We start from the raw sequence: 16,471 nt of genomic DNA on the forward strand, positions 1-16,471 counted from the left end.
GCTTCCCCAAACACCCCTCCCTCCTCGCGCTCTTCGCTTTTTGTCTCAAACGCTCGAAGTGACAGCAGCCACATGTACTACTACAACCAGCGCTCAGAAGAAAAACAACGGATTTTAAGTGAACTAAAGGTAAGATAGCGAGATATTCCCCGCTCTATGATAAGTCATGTTCGTATATATGTGTGTTTGTAGTTTGACGGATCACTGGTGAGGGAGGATCAGATGGACACTGGCTCTCGTGTATCGGGATGCAGATCAATGCATCTAGTTAAACGCGTTTGAATTCCGTGTATGTTTTGAAATTAGATTAAATTTAGATGAGTTTTCTGATTGTCAGAACAATGTCTGTTTTAAAGACAACCAGAATAATCTGATGTGCCATCTGCGGGGATTATGAAATCTGTTGCATCAGATCAAATGGCTTGTTTTTTTCCTAACACTGCATTATATCGAGCATCTCTGTGCTGCATTGGTTCACGTATTTCCGCTCAGAATCTGAATATAGACTTTTATATGTATTTTTACATGTTCATTCTAACCAATGGGGCATAGTGATAAATTACAGGAATGTTGTGATTTATGTTGATACTGAATTAATATGCCCTTTTGCTGACATCTGATAATTTATACGAATTTCATAATTCATGAACACGATCTTTTGGCTTTGTCAACCAATCTTGACGTTTCGTTTTATATGATATCTATGTATTTATTTATTTATTAAGTCCTTTTTAAAAAGAAAAAAAAACATTATTGGTAAAGGCATCCTGGTCTAACAATTTGAATATTACGATCATACGATTATCATACGATTAATCGCGATTAACCTCATCCAAAATAAAAGTTTTTGTTTAAATGTAAATACACTTACAAGAAATGAAAACGTTCAAAATATATGCTATATATATATATATATATATATATGTCATTTATCAGACACTTTTCTCCAAAGCGACTTGCAAAAGTGGACAACAGAAGCGATCAATTTTAGTAATAAAACAAGTCCTAACAGATCCAAAACTAAAAGCTAAAACTGTATAAATACTGTACACATATTTTTTTAAAAAGTCAAATAACAAATGCATACAACAAAATAAAATAAAAACTTAACATTTAAATTAAAAACTAAAAATAAAGCTAAAACAATTCAAAATATTAAAGAATAAAAGGTAAAAGAGTATCAAACATAAGTAAAAAAGCCTACAAATAATATAATATATACATAATATATATACACAGTACACACACACAATTTATTTTGAATGTGATTAATGGTTGAACAGCACTCATTTATATTTACACTGTTCATTTACAGTAAATTGTAGTTTGTAACGGTTTGGATAATTGCAGACAGCTTGTGGGTCGGAGGGAAGATTGATGAACAGATGACATGATGTGCTGCTAATGGAGGTGTATTGATGCTTCTCCTCGCCTTAAAGCGAAACGAGAGGCTGAGGATATATGGGACGGGTGTAATGTATTTCAGGTGTCACTTAGATAGAGTCTGCTGGTATAATCAGAGTGACAGCTGTCATGAGCTCTGCATTAACATCTGGATCAGACACAATGCTGCTAGAAGCATTTGGATTCATGCCATTACAGAACAACCCAAGCGCACCCTCACAAATAACCCTTTACTTCTGGGATGCGTCTGACAGTGCTTGATGTGTCAGTAATACAGTAATACAGCAATGACAGCCTGATGTTTGGATGTGCTTGTTACTCTCCGTCTGGGATGGTGATTTAGCATCTACTGGTTTAGATATGATTGATTTGAGCCTGTGATCGTCTGATTGATGAAGAGTTTCCTGTAACGGTTTGGACAGACCTTGTGTGCATGAGGCTCGATATTAAAAGAACAGGTTGTCATCACAAGCTTTGCACTTCCCAAAAAAGTAATAACTTCTTGGAGAAAGACAAAAAGAGGAAGAATGTCTTCCTTCTGACAGTGAGGAGAATAAGGATCTTAATAATGGAGGAAACGGCTGACAGAGGGACAGTACGATGAAGGGAGGATTAAGTGCTTAGGATTTTGTTAAGGATTCATTGGAAATGAAGGCAGGGAATTGCACTATAATTTTGAATATGTCAAACTTTTCTTTTTTCTTTCCGAGACTGCAATTTCATTTGGATTTTATTAGCCAAGTAAGATTGCAAGGATGTTGTTTTATACATATGAAGTTGTTCCCAACATTATATTCAATGCATTACAATACTAACTTCACTTTCACTTTTGTTTGTTTTGATCTGTGTGTGCACAAAACCCACATCCACACCCTCCTGAGTCTGACAAACACACACGAGAGGTCAAACAGCTGTTACAGAAGATTTCGGTTTCAATTAAATAAAATTCTGTTGAACTTTCTATTCAGTCAATCCTGAAAATGATGTCTTTTCCACAAAAAGTTTTAAGCAGCACAACTGTGTAATAATGAATAATTTCTCAATCAGTAAATCATCATATTAGAATGATCTCTGAAGACTGGAGGAATGATGCTGAAAATACAGATTTACATCACAGGGATAAATTATATTTTAAGTTATATAATAGAAAAGAGTTAAATTGAAAAAAAATATTCACAATGTCTGTTCACAAAACACAAAATTATTTTTTTTTTTATTTCTTATTTAAAAATGTATTATTATTTATTTTTATAAGAGTGATTGTTATAGTGGTTAGGGAATCGTAAACAAAATAGTTAGTTTTGTAAAGGGAAGCTTTCATCCATTATAAAGCCACCCATGTTTCCCAGATGAATATCATACAAACATCATGATTTACGGTACAGTGGGATTTTTCTTCAACTCGAGACAGGAAGCTCATGTCCGCTCCTTTAAATCACGCTGGAGTCTTTCAGTTTCTGAACAGGAAGTGCCCCTGGAAGACAGCTGTGACGTGGCCTGAAGAAAACAGACACAGCTAGAGACACTGGCCTGAAAACTATTTGGACACTGAACTGCTGTTATTATTGTATCATTATTATTCATTCTGCATGTGTTTTTGTTATTATTAAAGTCTAATTACTCTTTAGTTCTTTTTTTCATTATTCTAAAGTAATTCTAAGAAGAAATGGATTCTGGGTAGTGTGCACTGAAACATAAAAATGAAAGTTATCAGTCATTAAAAAACACAAATTGGTCAGTCTCTAGTAGTTACTGCTGTCTTGGTAAAAAAAAAAAAAAAAAAAATATATATATATATATACAAACCATATTTCCAAAAAAGTTGGGACACTGTACAAATTGTGAATAAAAACAGAATGCAATGATGTGGAAGTTTCAAATTTCAGTATTATTCAGAATACAACATAGATGAAATATTAAATGTTTAAACTGAGAAAATGTATCATTTTCAGGGAAAAATTAGTTGATTTTAAATTTCATGGCATCAACTTATCTCAAAAAAGTTGGGACAAGGCCATGTTTACCACTGTGTGGCATCTCCTCTTCTTTTTATAACAGTCTGCAAACGTCTGGGGACTGAGGAGACAAGTTGCTCAAGTTTAGGAATAGGAACGTTGTCCCATTCTTGTCTAATTAAGGCTTCTAGCTGCTCAACTGTCTTAGGTCTTCTATATATTTTATTTATTTAATTCATTTATTTTATTATTTTATGTATTGTATATATTCTTATTAAATTCTTATTATTATTTTCTTATTATTATTGTATTTATTTTTTTGTAAGGGAAATAATAAACTGAAGATTTTCTTCCACATAACTCTCTTTTTTACATACTGGTTCAAAAGTTGGATCTGTGTCTCTGTCTCAGTCACACACACACACTTAATCTTTCAAACAGCTGGAGGAGACACACTCACCAGAGCTGAGAGAATGAGGGAGTCATCACAAACAAGTTTCCATGCAGGCCTACGGAAACACACACACACACACACACACACACACACACACACACACACACACACACACACACACACTCATGGTTATTAATGTCATGGTATTTTTATTTTCTCTGTCTTTCAGGTATAGGCTGGAGTCTGTGCATGTCCATGGTGTTTTGATACAGAACAGGATGTGACATCAGCAGCCCTCACATCTTCTGCTTGTGCAGATGGGGCATGAGTGAGGAGCCCCGCCCTCATTTACCCAGCTGACCAATCAGAATGTTTGAGGTGAAGCCCATGAGCGTGGAGAAGAAGGACACAGCTGCAGGAACAGGTGTGTGTGTGTGTGTGTGTGTGTGTGTGTAAAATAAGCATCAGGGATTGATTTAGGAGTTAATTACAGCTCAAGCTCAGGGTGTTGATCACCGCACACTATCATTTGAGTCTGAAAGCATGAGTGAAACACATTTATATTATGATGTCATCTTGTGCCACCTCTGAAGGATGATTTAGACATATTTGCAGCTCCAATGCAAGCTTGAAGACGACATAGAAGTGTTTTAACAGAAATACATTTTAAACGTGTTATGCAATAATTGCAAATAATTATTAATAATATAATTATAAATTATTGTAGTCATTTATTAATTTTGTTTTACATTTTATGCCCAAATAGCAATTTCTGCCTAATCAATCATTGAAGTGCTTGACATAACAAGATAAACTAAAGGGAAATGACTTGAAGTTTCTATGAATTTTCCTAATAACTTTAAATAACTTTTTCTTAACTTCTAATGTTGGGAGTCTATGCTGAGGTGATAACATAAGGTTTGGTGAACTTTTCCACATGCACGTTCACCAAACTGTTCATAGCAAGTTTCTGGTCACCAAATTGTCATCACTGACATGTAAACGTGCTGATGCATCTGTGTGACATCCAGGGATGGGTCAGGATGATTTTCTCATTATACAATCATTTCTCTTCACGCAATAATGTTACAAACTATCAGTTTATGGAGTTTCTAAGCTCTGAAAGTGATTTATTTTACTCTTCTATCAAGAAAATAATGACTCCCCATGAAGTGTGTCATGAGCTGAATGAACAGCAGATGGCGTGCAACACTGAGGAATCATCCACTGACTCTGGGTGTGTGTCTGTCCTGTAGATGAGGGCAGTAAGGTGTGTGACGGGGGTGTCGGCGGTCCAGGAGGGGATTCTCTGTATCTTTACGAGGGTCAGGACTGGGTCATCTCCCCCTCCTGCTCTCCGGAGGAACCCAGTGTCATCTCACCCGTGCTGGCCGAGGAAACCTTCCGCTACATGAGTAAGTGTGTGTGTGTGTGTGTGTGTGTGTGTGTGTGTGTGTGTAGACATACGTGTGCACACAAATGTTTGCTTGCTGTTGCCATTGTCAGGGAGGCTACTTTAAATCTGACTTTAGCATGAGTTTTTTTGTAATTGGTCTCTAATAGGCAGGGTTCCCTTGGTCATTTAATCCCTGAAAATATCAAGGATTTTTCAAACTTTGGCAGTTATGGGCATTTCTTTGTTAAATGTTCTAATTATCTAGTTGCAATATGCTCGTATCTAGACTTGAAAAATGTAATTGAAATATATATTTGTTTTTTTTATCATGTTTTGGAAATGTATGCATTGATGAATCATTCCCATTACGATCAATGACATGCATTTAGAAAACACATTTACATTTCATGCCAACTTTGAGCTGGAACAGTTTAATAAAAATAAAAAAGTGTCATTTATTTAATTTTAGTGATTTTAGTGTAATTTATAAAAATGAAACTGCAGTTTAAACCTTCCGCTACATCAGTTTAAGATATTTTAGATTTAGTCCGAGAGCTCTCAGTCCCTCCATTGAAGCTGTGTGTACGGTATACTGTCCATGTCCAGAAAGGTTAGAAAAACATCATCAAAGTAGTCCATCATCATGTGACATCAGAGGGTCAGTTAGAATTTGTTGAAGCATCTTCACAGCAGTTCAGTCAGTGTACTGTTTGTTTGAGTGCATGAATTACTCCGGGATATTGGTTTGTTTGAACTCAGAGGAAGTGTCAGCCACATTAAAAAAGTGAACATCTTAAGTCATTTGTGGATTAATGCTTATTGGAGAGACGAACCGTTTCAAACGATTCAGTTCGATTTGGTGAACTGGTTAAAGAAGATCCGGTTACATCGAATGATTCGTTCATGAACCGGATATCACAAACTGCTTTGTTTTTAACTGCTTTGGTCCCCTGTTCTCTCACAATAGACACGGAAGAGAAGACAATGCTGAATAAAGTCGTAGTTTTTGCTATTTTTGGACCAAAGTGTATTTTCGATACTTCAATAAATTCTAACTGACCCTCTGATGTCACATGGACTACTTTGATGATGTTTTTCTTACCTTTCTGGACATGGACAGTAGACCGTACACACAGCTTCAATGGAGGGACTGAGAGCTCTCAGACTAAATCTAAAATATCTTACACTGTGTACCAAAATGAAACAGAGGTCTCACGGGTTTGAAACAACATGAGGGTGAGTTATTAATGACATAACCCTTTAAGTGCAGCTGATAGCATGTGGAGGGAGGGAGAGAGACAGATGGGTGGATAGAGAGAGAGAGGAGAGGAGGAGAACAGTCATGCCAATGCTAAACGCACAGAATGAGGAGCTTTATGACCAGTATGCTGCAGAAGGTGAGAGCATGCTGAGATTCATACATGCACTGAGCGTTAGGATGCATGATGGCATGTGGAGCGTTTCCTTTGAGTTGTTGTGGCAGTTCTGTTGTGAGGGTGTGTGCTGCTCAGTTCTGCAGGGAACAGGAAGTGGAGGCTCGCATTTCTCTGAGATCAAACACTTGTGCTGAGGTCACCTGTGAACGCTCTTGTCAGTGCTGACTCATATGTGCCTAGCGTGTTACCTCCAGGATAATCACTGCTCCATACTTCACACTACAGCCGCTCCAGTCCGTGTCCAAACCTAGTGAGCCGTCTACTGCCCACACAGGCAAAGGCCTGACCGCCATGAAGCCTCATACGTAGCCGACAATGAAAATGCATGAGAGACTCAACTTTATGAGTCAGAATTATTAGTGTGGTGCTTTTCACATTGCGCTTTTTAAAAGCAGTTGTACACGATGTTAATATTAATAATGTTAATTAATTAATATCATCATGCAACACTGTTGCATTTAGCAGATTACAGCTGGATGATAGTATAGTTTACATTTTGCAATTATACAAGCAATCAAGCAGTTAAAAGTTGCTGTATAGGATATTGCTTTATTTAAAGGCCTGCTTTGCTTTATATAGGTATTCCTAAATGCAAATAAACTTTCGATATTCTTCATAATTTAATGAAATTTCCATGTATTTTTTTAAATCAACATTCAACACTTTGTCTGCCATCTTTTACTTTTTACTTTTTCAGTGTTGCAGTGAATATCTTCTTCTTAAATGATACATGCAATGTCAAATAAACACATCTGAATTTGCCTGAATCCTCCTTCTTGACAAGACTCGCCTCGTCGTCAGTGGGTTCAGCAAGAAATTTGCTAGATGACTCGAATCTTTGTTCATTCGTCCTTTTAAATGTTTCATTAACCGATCTGAACTATAAGAGTCAGGTGTTCATGAATCGGTTTTGTTCTGTTTTGATTGCATTGTCAAGTCAGGGGTCAGAGTGGACGGGCTCTCATGTGCACTAATGAGTGAGGAGGTTGCTCTGAAAGAGGGGAACGCAGCCAGAGACATGCTGAGACTTTTAGCCCTAGTTTTACCCAGCTGGATGATGATGTGTTGCTAAAAACAACCTGAGAGGCATAGAGGGGGCAGATGGAGGCTAGGGTTATAATCGGAGGGCTGAACATGAGACAACTCATAATATAGAGCAAGAGCACAATAGAGAAAGAGGCATAATAGAAGATCCCCAGTGCACAATTTACCAGCTTATTAATGCATAATGCAAGTTCAACATATTTCATAAGAACTAAAGCCCTGATCAAGAACGATAACCATAAAGATAATGATATCATCTGTTTATTCTACGCACTCACGTCTGCTGCTTTAAACTCTTGAGCTCATCACAGCAGGATTGATTCTGATTGGCTTTTACTGTTCTTCATCAGCTGGAAAAAATCGTTCTGAAAGTGATTCCAACGATATAGTTTCTCTGTGCCTTTATCGTTATAGTTGTGGTGTGGACTCTGCTATTCATTAGTATCAAGAACGATATCTTGATCATTATCTTTATAGTTATCATCCTTGCTGTGAACAGGCCTTTACATTTTCTATAGTGTTTGTGTTGAGAGCATGGTAAAACCATAGATGGCTATTCATTAATCCATGTAAGTTTAAATTCAACAAGCAATTTTCACCAAAACCCCAAAGCCATTACGGTACATTTTTGTATGCGTGTCAGTTATTAAGTGTTCAGTCTAATCTCATTAATAACTGGATCAGATTAGTTGCATTTATCAGATTAGAGCTGGCAGATCAATTATTAATATTAATTTAGAGATTTCTATGCAATTACAGCTAATCTAATTTAATCAGATTATTTAAATGTCTGTAATAGGCAGTGTTGTTTTACTATTATTTGTAGTCTTTATTCATATTTTAAATTGGCTATCATTTCAGATTTTTTTTCTATTTCTTTTTTTATATATATATACAGTATATTTTTAGCACACAAACTTAAATTGTGTTCTGTCATTGTTAACTGTGCAGAATCGCAGGTCTCTCATCTTGTCTGTTTTGCTAGGGGTCACAGAGATATCAGAAGTGACCTGACCGTACTGACACCAGCTGATGTTTTACTGAGCTCAAAGGTCTCCGCAGGTCTGTGATTACCAATGCGTCACTTATTGCTGTGAACACTGTTCGTATATATACGGCCGTCTGATCTAGATCGAGCGGGTCAGAAGCAGAGCCTCCGCGGCTGGACGGCAGACTCATGAGTGTTTTTGAGGATTGTGCTTTGTGTGGTAATGAAGGTTCAGTCGTTGTGTGTTTGGCTCTGGATCGAGGAATGTGTTAATGTCAGAGACAAAGTGCTGTGATGGATGTGTCAGGATGCTTCCGTTGAGTGAAGAGCTCCCAGCACACCATCTCGCCTCCGGTAAGGACAGGTGTGTGTGTGTGTGTGTGTGTGTGTGTGCTGGGGGAATGAGAAATGATCATTTGAGTGATTGTATTTGAAATTTTTATGATATGGGAATTTAGCATTTGAAGACAAGATGTACACTACTATTCAAAAGTTTGATTTATTTATTTTTATTTATTATTTTTTTTGTAGAAGAAGAAATTAATACTTTTAATCAGTAAGGAAGCATTACATTGATCAAGTGACAGTAAAAGGCATTTATTGTTACAAAATATTTATTTTTATTATTTTCAGAAATGTTTTTTAAGCAGCAAATCATCACATTAGAATGATTTCTGAAGATCATGTGACACTGAAGACAGGAGTAATGATGCTGAAAATCTGTCTTTGCATCATAGTAATAATTTACATTTTTTATTATATTTGCATAGAAAATATTTCATATTATTGCTATTTTTGCTGTATTTTATTTATCATATAAGTGCATCCTTGATGAGCATAATATAATTTTCAAAACTCAAAAACAAAAAATAAAAATAAAAAAATCCTCTCTGACGCCAAACTTTTGAATGGAAGTGTACATTACAATTTTCCTCTGTTTATATGTACTTATTCTTTTTAGGCAGATGGTTTAGATATTAAGATAATTGGAGTTCAGGTATTTACAGCAGGTTAAATATGTACCTGTCATTGTTTACTAGGCTGTAGTTTGGAGACAGATCTCATGTGTGTTTTATTTAAAGTCCAGTCAAGTGTTGGTCATAAAGCAGATAATCTCTTAATCTGTTTTTCAATCAAAATAATGACGGATTACAGGATCATATTCTCTATAATATAACCATGAACCAATAGCATACATTCCAATTGTTGTTAAAAGAGTCTATTCTGTCATTTAACTGACTTCTTTTATATATATTTTTGGTAAATGTTTGCATCATCATGCAGTGCATTAGCGTCTGAGGTTTATTACTGTAACAGATCATGAGGACAGTGACAGCAGCGATTAACTTCAAGTCAGAATGGATTGGTTTCAGTTTCAGTATCTCACCTTAGATACTTCAGTGTGGTTTGCTGGTGAAGAATTCATAAAACATTTCGACTAAATGAACTGATCCACAGCAAAAGCTAGTGTATCTTTAAGCATCTAGGTAAACGTGTGTGTGTGTGTGTGTGTGTGTTTAACTCTAATGCGACTGCATTTATTTTAATCCAGGACTTCCATTACTCGTCTCTCTCTCTCTTTCTCTCTCTCCCTCCGTATCTCTCCCTCTCTCTCTCTCTCAGTCTCTCTCTCTCTCTCCCTCTCTGTCTCGCTCTCTCTCTCTCCCTCTCTGTCTCGCTCTCTCTCTCTGCTGGTGATGGTGTTTCTCATTTTCTCGTTTCACTAGACGTTTACCACAATTCCTCAGCATCTATTCTCTCTCTCTCTCTCTCTCTCTCTCTTCCTTCTCCTCTTCTGTCCTCTCTCTCGTTCCCTCTGCAGCATTTCTAGCTGTTGGTTCCTCTTATCCCCATAATGGCTCTAACAGCCTCTCTAAAGGTAACACACCTGAGGCATGCAGCATGTGTAGTCTGGGGTGTTTACTGTGCTGCAGTGTCCTACAGCGACCTGAAACTCACATTAAAGAGGTCATATCATGGAAAACAGTGAAGAACTATATGTAATATATAATATGACTTCTTTAAAGAGAGCCGTCGGTAGTGTAGAGGAAACTGACTTTAGATTTAGATCCATGTACATTATCATTAAATAGTTTGGGATCAGTTTTAAAAGAAGTCCCTTCGGCTAGCAAAGGCTACAATAATTTGATCAAAAATATAGTAAAAATTTTCTATTTGAATATTTTTATTAAATATTACTTTTATTCCTGTGCTCAAAGCTGAATCCAGTCTTCAGTTTTTCATGATTCTTCAGAAATCAGTATAATATGATGATTTGATGCTCAAGAAATAATTTTTGTGATTTTTTTTTTCTCTGATGATCAATTAAATGCAGCCTTGTTGAATAATACATAAAAAAAAAAATATATATATATATATATGTATATATGTACTATTTTGACCCCAAACTTTTGACCAGTAGTTTTTGTATTGCATGCTATTAATAGTGAAGCTGAATGCACTGTGGGTTTGTGCATGATATTATTGCAGTGTTAGGAAGTGTGTGTGTGTGTGTGTGTTGCATGTGTAGGGCTTGCCATAAGCATGTGGGTGTTTTTAAACCTTCCTGTTTAGTTTTGTCTCATTAAATAGACACCGCTAGTGTAGTTGGGAGTTTTTTGTTTTTGTTTGTTTGTTTGTCTTTTTTTTAACATTCACATTTATACACCTCTCTCACCGTAGTCCTCAGCGCTGACCGGGTGGAGCAGATGACCAAGACCTACAATGACATTGACGTGGTCACGCACCTCCTGGCTGAAGTGAGTGATTGAAAGTGATTGGTCTAGTTTGTTTTTGTTAGTAACAGCTCTTGATTGGCTGTCTGTCTGTCTGTCTGTCTGCATTACGATGTCGTCCCGCAGAGGGACCGTGACCTAGAGCTGGCGGCTCGGATCGGTCAGTCTCTCCTACAGAGGAACCACGTGCTGCAGGAGCGAAACGAATCTCTGGAGGAGCAGCTAGCGCAGACCTTAGACCAGGTACAGCATGCACTGACAAGAAAAAATAGGCTAAATGTGTATAAACTGTCACAAAGTCTTCCATGTAATCGCTCTGTCAGGTTCATCAGCTTCAGCATGAGTTGACGAAGAAGGATGAACTCCTCCGTATGGTGGCGAGCGCCAGCGAGGAGAGCGAGACCGACTCCAGCTGCTCCACGCCGCTACGTCACCTAGCGCCCGCCGGGACCGCGCTCGCCCTCAGCCAGCTGGACGCCCTCCAGTCCAAACTCCAGGAGCTAGAGGAGGAGAACCTGTCCCTGAGATCAGAGGTGCGTCATGGGCTCTGGATGATGTTTCTGGAGCGTAAGGGTTTTATGAAAGCGTGACCTCTGATGTTCTGCAGGCCTGTCACCTGAAGAAGGAGACCAGCACTTATGAGGAGAAAGAACAGCAGCTGGTGAACGACTGCGTTAAAGAGCTGCGTGAGTATCTGCGTCGACTTTCAAGCTCCAAATCAAGTTAAACTGAGTCTACATGGGTGTCTGCATAACTTAACTTTGCCCTTCACAAATGTAATCTAATGCACCCTTTCTGCCAGTCAGTTTATTCTGGGATTTCATGAGAAATGCATGTGACTGCTGTTGATTTTGGCTAGTGTGTAATATTTGAAACGCCTTCATGTTTGAAGAACACCTGTGATGCCTAAAAATGTTGGCAGGGTTTAAAACAGAGCCCCAGGAAAAACACTTGTTATATATGCAATTAAATAATCAGATGGCTCAGTCGGAATGGAAATCTTTCGTGTGAACATCGCTGTCGATTCGATTTACCACAGTGCCACAATGTGGACGTTCACATAGGTTTTACATCTTATTAACACTGGTGTGTAATTTGTCTTGCATTATAACAAATTGGTCCATGGAGGAGACATAACAATTACTAAATATTTACTTTAAAAAATTGTGGCACCGGTCCTGGACGTGACATCTGGCCTCTGCACATTTGATGAAGTTTTGTTTGGAATGCATGTAATGCACATGTAACATCTATGGGTTTGTGTTTGTGTTCGTTTCACAGGAGAGTCGAACAGTCAGATCGTTTCTCTGGCAGATGAGCTCTCGCAGAAGAACGAGGATTTAATGAGACATCAGGAGGAGATCGCACAACTCCTCTCACAGATCGTCGAGCTCCAGCAGAGAGTCAAAGAGGTCAGGATGCATGCCTTAGGGGCCATTCACATATCGCGCCTTAAAATGCGCGAAAAACGCTAGGCGCGCCGCTTTCTCCTTCTTTCCAAAGCGCTCGGGCAGAAGCGCCCCTGAGACGTCTGCCTTTGCTAAGCAACAATGATGCGCTCTCTTAATGAAGACGTGGAAATTTCAGCAAAGCATACATGGATTTGCAGCGCTAAAAATCGCTCTCAGTAGCTCTGCTACTAAATTTATTTCAAAATGGCAATCCATATACAGCTATGAACAGCTGTTCCTTCATCTTGGCTGAGCTTTCAACGTTTTTACGGGAAAGGATGAAGCTGATTGGTTAGTTCTTGTCACATGACCCGTGGTGCGCTTGCGGCATTCTGAAAAGTTGAGATGTTTTTAACTCGATGCGGTGCGGACGTGCCTGGAAAAAACTGACGCGTCCCACCGCGTGCCATTATGAGCGTGCTTGCCACGCCCCTACATTGGAAATAACGAACTTGCGGCGCGCAAAAGACGCGACATGTGAACAGCCCCTTATTTAACACCTGCATTCAGTACGTATGCATTCAATTGATCAAAAGCGATCATAATGTTGAAAAAGATCTCTTTCTTTTTATCAAAGAATCTAAACAAATGTATCATGGTTTGCACAAAAAATATTTTCTTGAGCAGCAAATCAGCACATTAGAATGATTTCTGAAGGATCTTGTGACACTGAAGAGGAATGATGCTGAAAATACAGCTTTTGATCATAGGAATAAATTACATTTTAAAATATTTTCAAATAGAAAGCAGATATTTCAAATTGTATTAATTTCACAAATAAACACAACCCTGCTGAGAATAAAAGACATTCAAAAACATTGAAAAAAATCTTGAATGGTACTGCATGTTGATGTATAATCATATATTCAGTATGTCTGTGTTTGTTTCCCAGTTGGCACTAGAGAAAGAAGAGCTGAGAATTCACCTTCAGGCCTCAAAGGAAGCCCAGCGGCAGCTCACAGCAGAAGTAAAGCTCCACACACACTTTACACACCGCAGCTCACACAGATCTGGATCATTCGGATCACAAACAGACCTGTTTTACTTAAATGGAGGGTTAGGATTAATCCGCTTGATTTAGGGTCTTAGAACTTTAAAACTGATGTTTAAAATGCTTTAAGACAAAGCAGCTTAGTCACTGTGACTTCATAAAGGCTGTAAACTCATGTAACTTGATTCGTTCAGAGTGGTGTGTGCGTCTTATCTTCACACTTCTGCTGAGCTTATGGAATGTGTCCATAAAGGCTGGAGTGTTATATCACTTTACAGGACAGAGTTGGTTAATAAATGCTGTGACCAATCAGTGACCTGGACGTGTTGTGGTGATCATGTCTGTAATCTTGTGTAGATCAGGATACTGAACTCTCTCTGCTGCCACGATAACACATTTTTTTCGCACAAAAGATTGTTAATGCATTAAACAGCGTTGTTGTCATTTTAAGACCTTTTACTGAAACGCATGTAAACACAATGAGAAAATAAAAACGATCATTCGTCTTGTACAATAAGTTGATAGAGTAATAAAAGGCCTGCTCTGCTGTATTGACACACACACCAGCGGCCTGTTGAACATGAACGTCTGTGTGTGTTTTAGCTGAAGGAGTTGTCAGACAGGAATGCCGAGTGTGTGGGAATGTTGCACGAGTCTCAGGAGGAGGTCAAGGAGCTGCGCAGTAAGAGCACGCCGCCTGCAGGCCTGCGCAGACACCCGTCCTATGGACTCTACCCTATGGTGAAAAACACAGATCTCCTGCTCCACTCCCTCTCATACACATCTGCTTGTTAAAATGATATTTTTCCAATCACATATGTTCTTAATACAAACCATTTCAGTAAAGCATGCAGTGCATTATTAGATCGTGTTAATGCATTATTATTCACGTTGAAATCTAGTATATATTTTCATAAATAATTTTAACCATTATACTTAATATGCATGGAATTTGGTGCCAATCGTTAGTTTTAACTGGTTGCTATTGTAATTTGGACATGTAAAAAAATATATATGTGTGTGTGTGTGTGTGTGTGTGTGTGTATAAATATTTGTATTTTTTTTACATGTCCAAATTACAATAGCAACCCATTAAAATTTTGTTTGGTTTTTCATGTTATTTTTTATTACATTTTTTTAAATTCTATTTCATTTTGTTTGTCACTTATTCATTCTGTTTCATTATTTATATATCTTTGCATTTTTAGTTTTTAGTTTTAGTTATTGTTTGTGTTTTCTTTTCTCTTTTTTTGTTATTAATTTTTTTGTTTTTATGTCTCATTTCATTTTGTTTTATTTTATTTATTTTTAATTAATTTTTTAATTTACTTTTTGTTTTGAAAATTATATTTTTTTAATAATTACACGCGTATTCATGCATGGAGCAGTCTGTCTCTCTGTGTTTACAGGTGTATATAACCATTGCTCATTTTTTTCTGTCCTTCAGGATTCTTTGGCAGCTGAGATTGAAGGAAGTATGAGAAGAGAGCTGAGCGTAGAAGAGGAAATTGCCTTCGAGGACCAGAGGTGATGCTCACTATTCTCCCTCACGCACAGTTACGTTTCTAATAATCATTTTTCCTTCAGCTGTACTAACCTTTGACCCCTGTCCGCTCCGTCTGAAGGTCGACCCACAAGCGTGTGTTCCAGACGGTGCGGTCTGTCAATCAGTCGGTGATGAGAGCGGCTGCCGCAGTGCCTCCGATCCCTGGCTCCGCCCACAGCGGCGTGGTCATGACCCCGGTGCCCTATCAGTCACTCACCCCCAACACAGAGGAGCGAGCTGGAGACGTGGACACCACCAAGTGAGTGTGACTGCACAATGTGGTTATACCCACAATGCTTTTGTGTGTTTCCAACACGCATCTTGTGTGTGCTGCAGAGAGAACTTTCGTCTGGGGCAGCCCGGCTCTCCCGGAGGAAATGACCTCACATCAGCCCTAAACCGCCTCTCCCTGCGGAGGCAGAACTTCCTGTGCGAGCGACAGTTCTTCCAGGCCGAGAGAGAGCGGAAGCTGCAGGAGCTGGCGGCTGCGGAGTCGGAAGAGGGTGGGAGCGGCTGCAGTTCACCAATGGGAAGCACCGTCTCGTCTTTCACCAACCTATCAGAGTTCTCCTTCTCCTCCAGCTGCTTCAAGACATTTCTGCCTGAAAAACTGCAGATTGTTAAACCAATAGAAGGTGAGTCGAGGGTAGTGTGCTAATAAAACAAGCCAAGTTTTTCTGAAATTGTACATTTTAAACAGAACCTTCTAGTCACTGTATTGACTGTGAGCATTTGGATACATTTTTATGTTACATTTTAATTTTCTCTGGTTAAAAAGCTTTCACAAGGGATAAAGTGATGAAAATACATTTATTTAGCATTTTTATTTGCAATTTATGTATTATCATATATTTTATTTCAGTAATCAGCTAATATACTGAGTTAAACTACAAAAAGCATTTATTAATCGGGAAAAATGTGTAAAAATATTATTGTTCATGTTTGTTCATAATAGAATTATGTGTAATTAACTTAAAACTGTTACAAATGTATTAGTAATAGGACTGTCAGTCAATTAATATATTTTTTTAATTAATTACTGGGTGCTGCCATTTATTAATCTAATTAATTGCGAAGTAAATTTGGCTGTGAAAATAAGAAAGATGATTTAAATCCTAATTTATTTCTGTG

The 16,471-nt window shown here is 38.0% G+C and overlaps 1 protein-coding gene across 1 annotated transcript in view; it reads left to right on the forward strand.

Moving 5' to 3' along the window:
• Positions 1-16,471, forward strand: part of trak2 (trafficking protein, kinesin binding 2) — a 21,055-nt gene continuing 4,584 nt past the window's right edge. Inside the window, exons 1-14 of the mRNA XM_026256320.1 lie at positions 1-129; positions 3,983-4,177; positions 5,010-5,168; positions 10,440-10,496; positions 11,300-11,376; positions 11,479-11,595; positions 11,676-11,885; positions 11,960-12,038; positions 12,634-12,764; positions 13,696-13,770; positions 14,398-14,535; positions 15,242-15,321; positions 15,420-15,599; positions 15,677-15,975. Of these exons, the coding sequence (XP_026112105.1) occupies positions 4,123-4,177; positions 5,010-5,168; positions 10,440-10,496; positions 11,300-11,376; positions 11,479-11,595; positions 11,676-11,885; positions 11,960-12,038; positions 12,634-12,764; positions 13,696-13,770; positions 14,398-14,535; positions 15,242-15,321; positions 15,420-15,599; positions 15,677-15,975 (1,657 nt within the window). The 5' untranslated portion in view covers positions 1-129; positions 3,983-4,122. The remainder of the gene's footprint in view (positions 130-3,982; positions 4,178-5,009; positions 5,169-10,439; positions 10,497-11,299; positions 11,377-11,478; positions 11,596-11,675; positions 11,886-11,959; positions 12,039-12,633; positions 12,765-13,695; positions 13,771-14,397; positions 14,536-15,241; positions 15,322-15,419; positions 15,600-15,676; positions 15,976-16,471) is intronic.

Source organism: Carassius auratus, chromosome 6 (genome assembly GCF_003368295.1).
Source record: "Carassius auratus strain Wakin chromosome 6, ASM336829v1, whole genome shotgun sequence".
NCBI classification, from domain to species: Eukaryota; Metazoa; Chordata; class Actinopteri; order Cypriniformes; family Cyprinidae; genus Carassius; species Carassius auratus.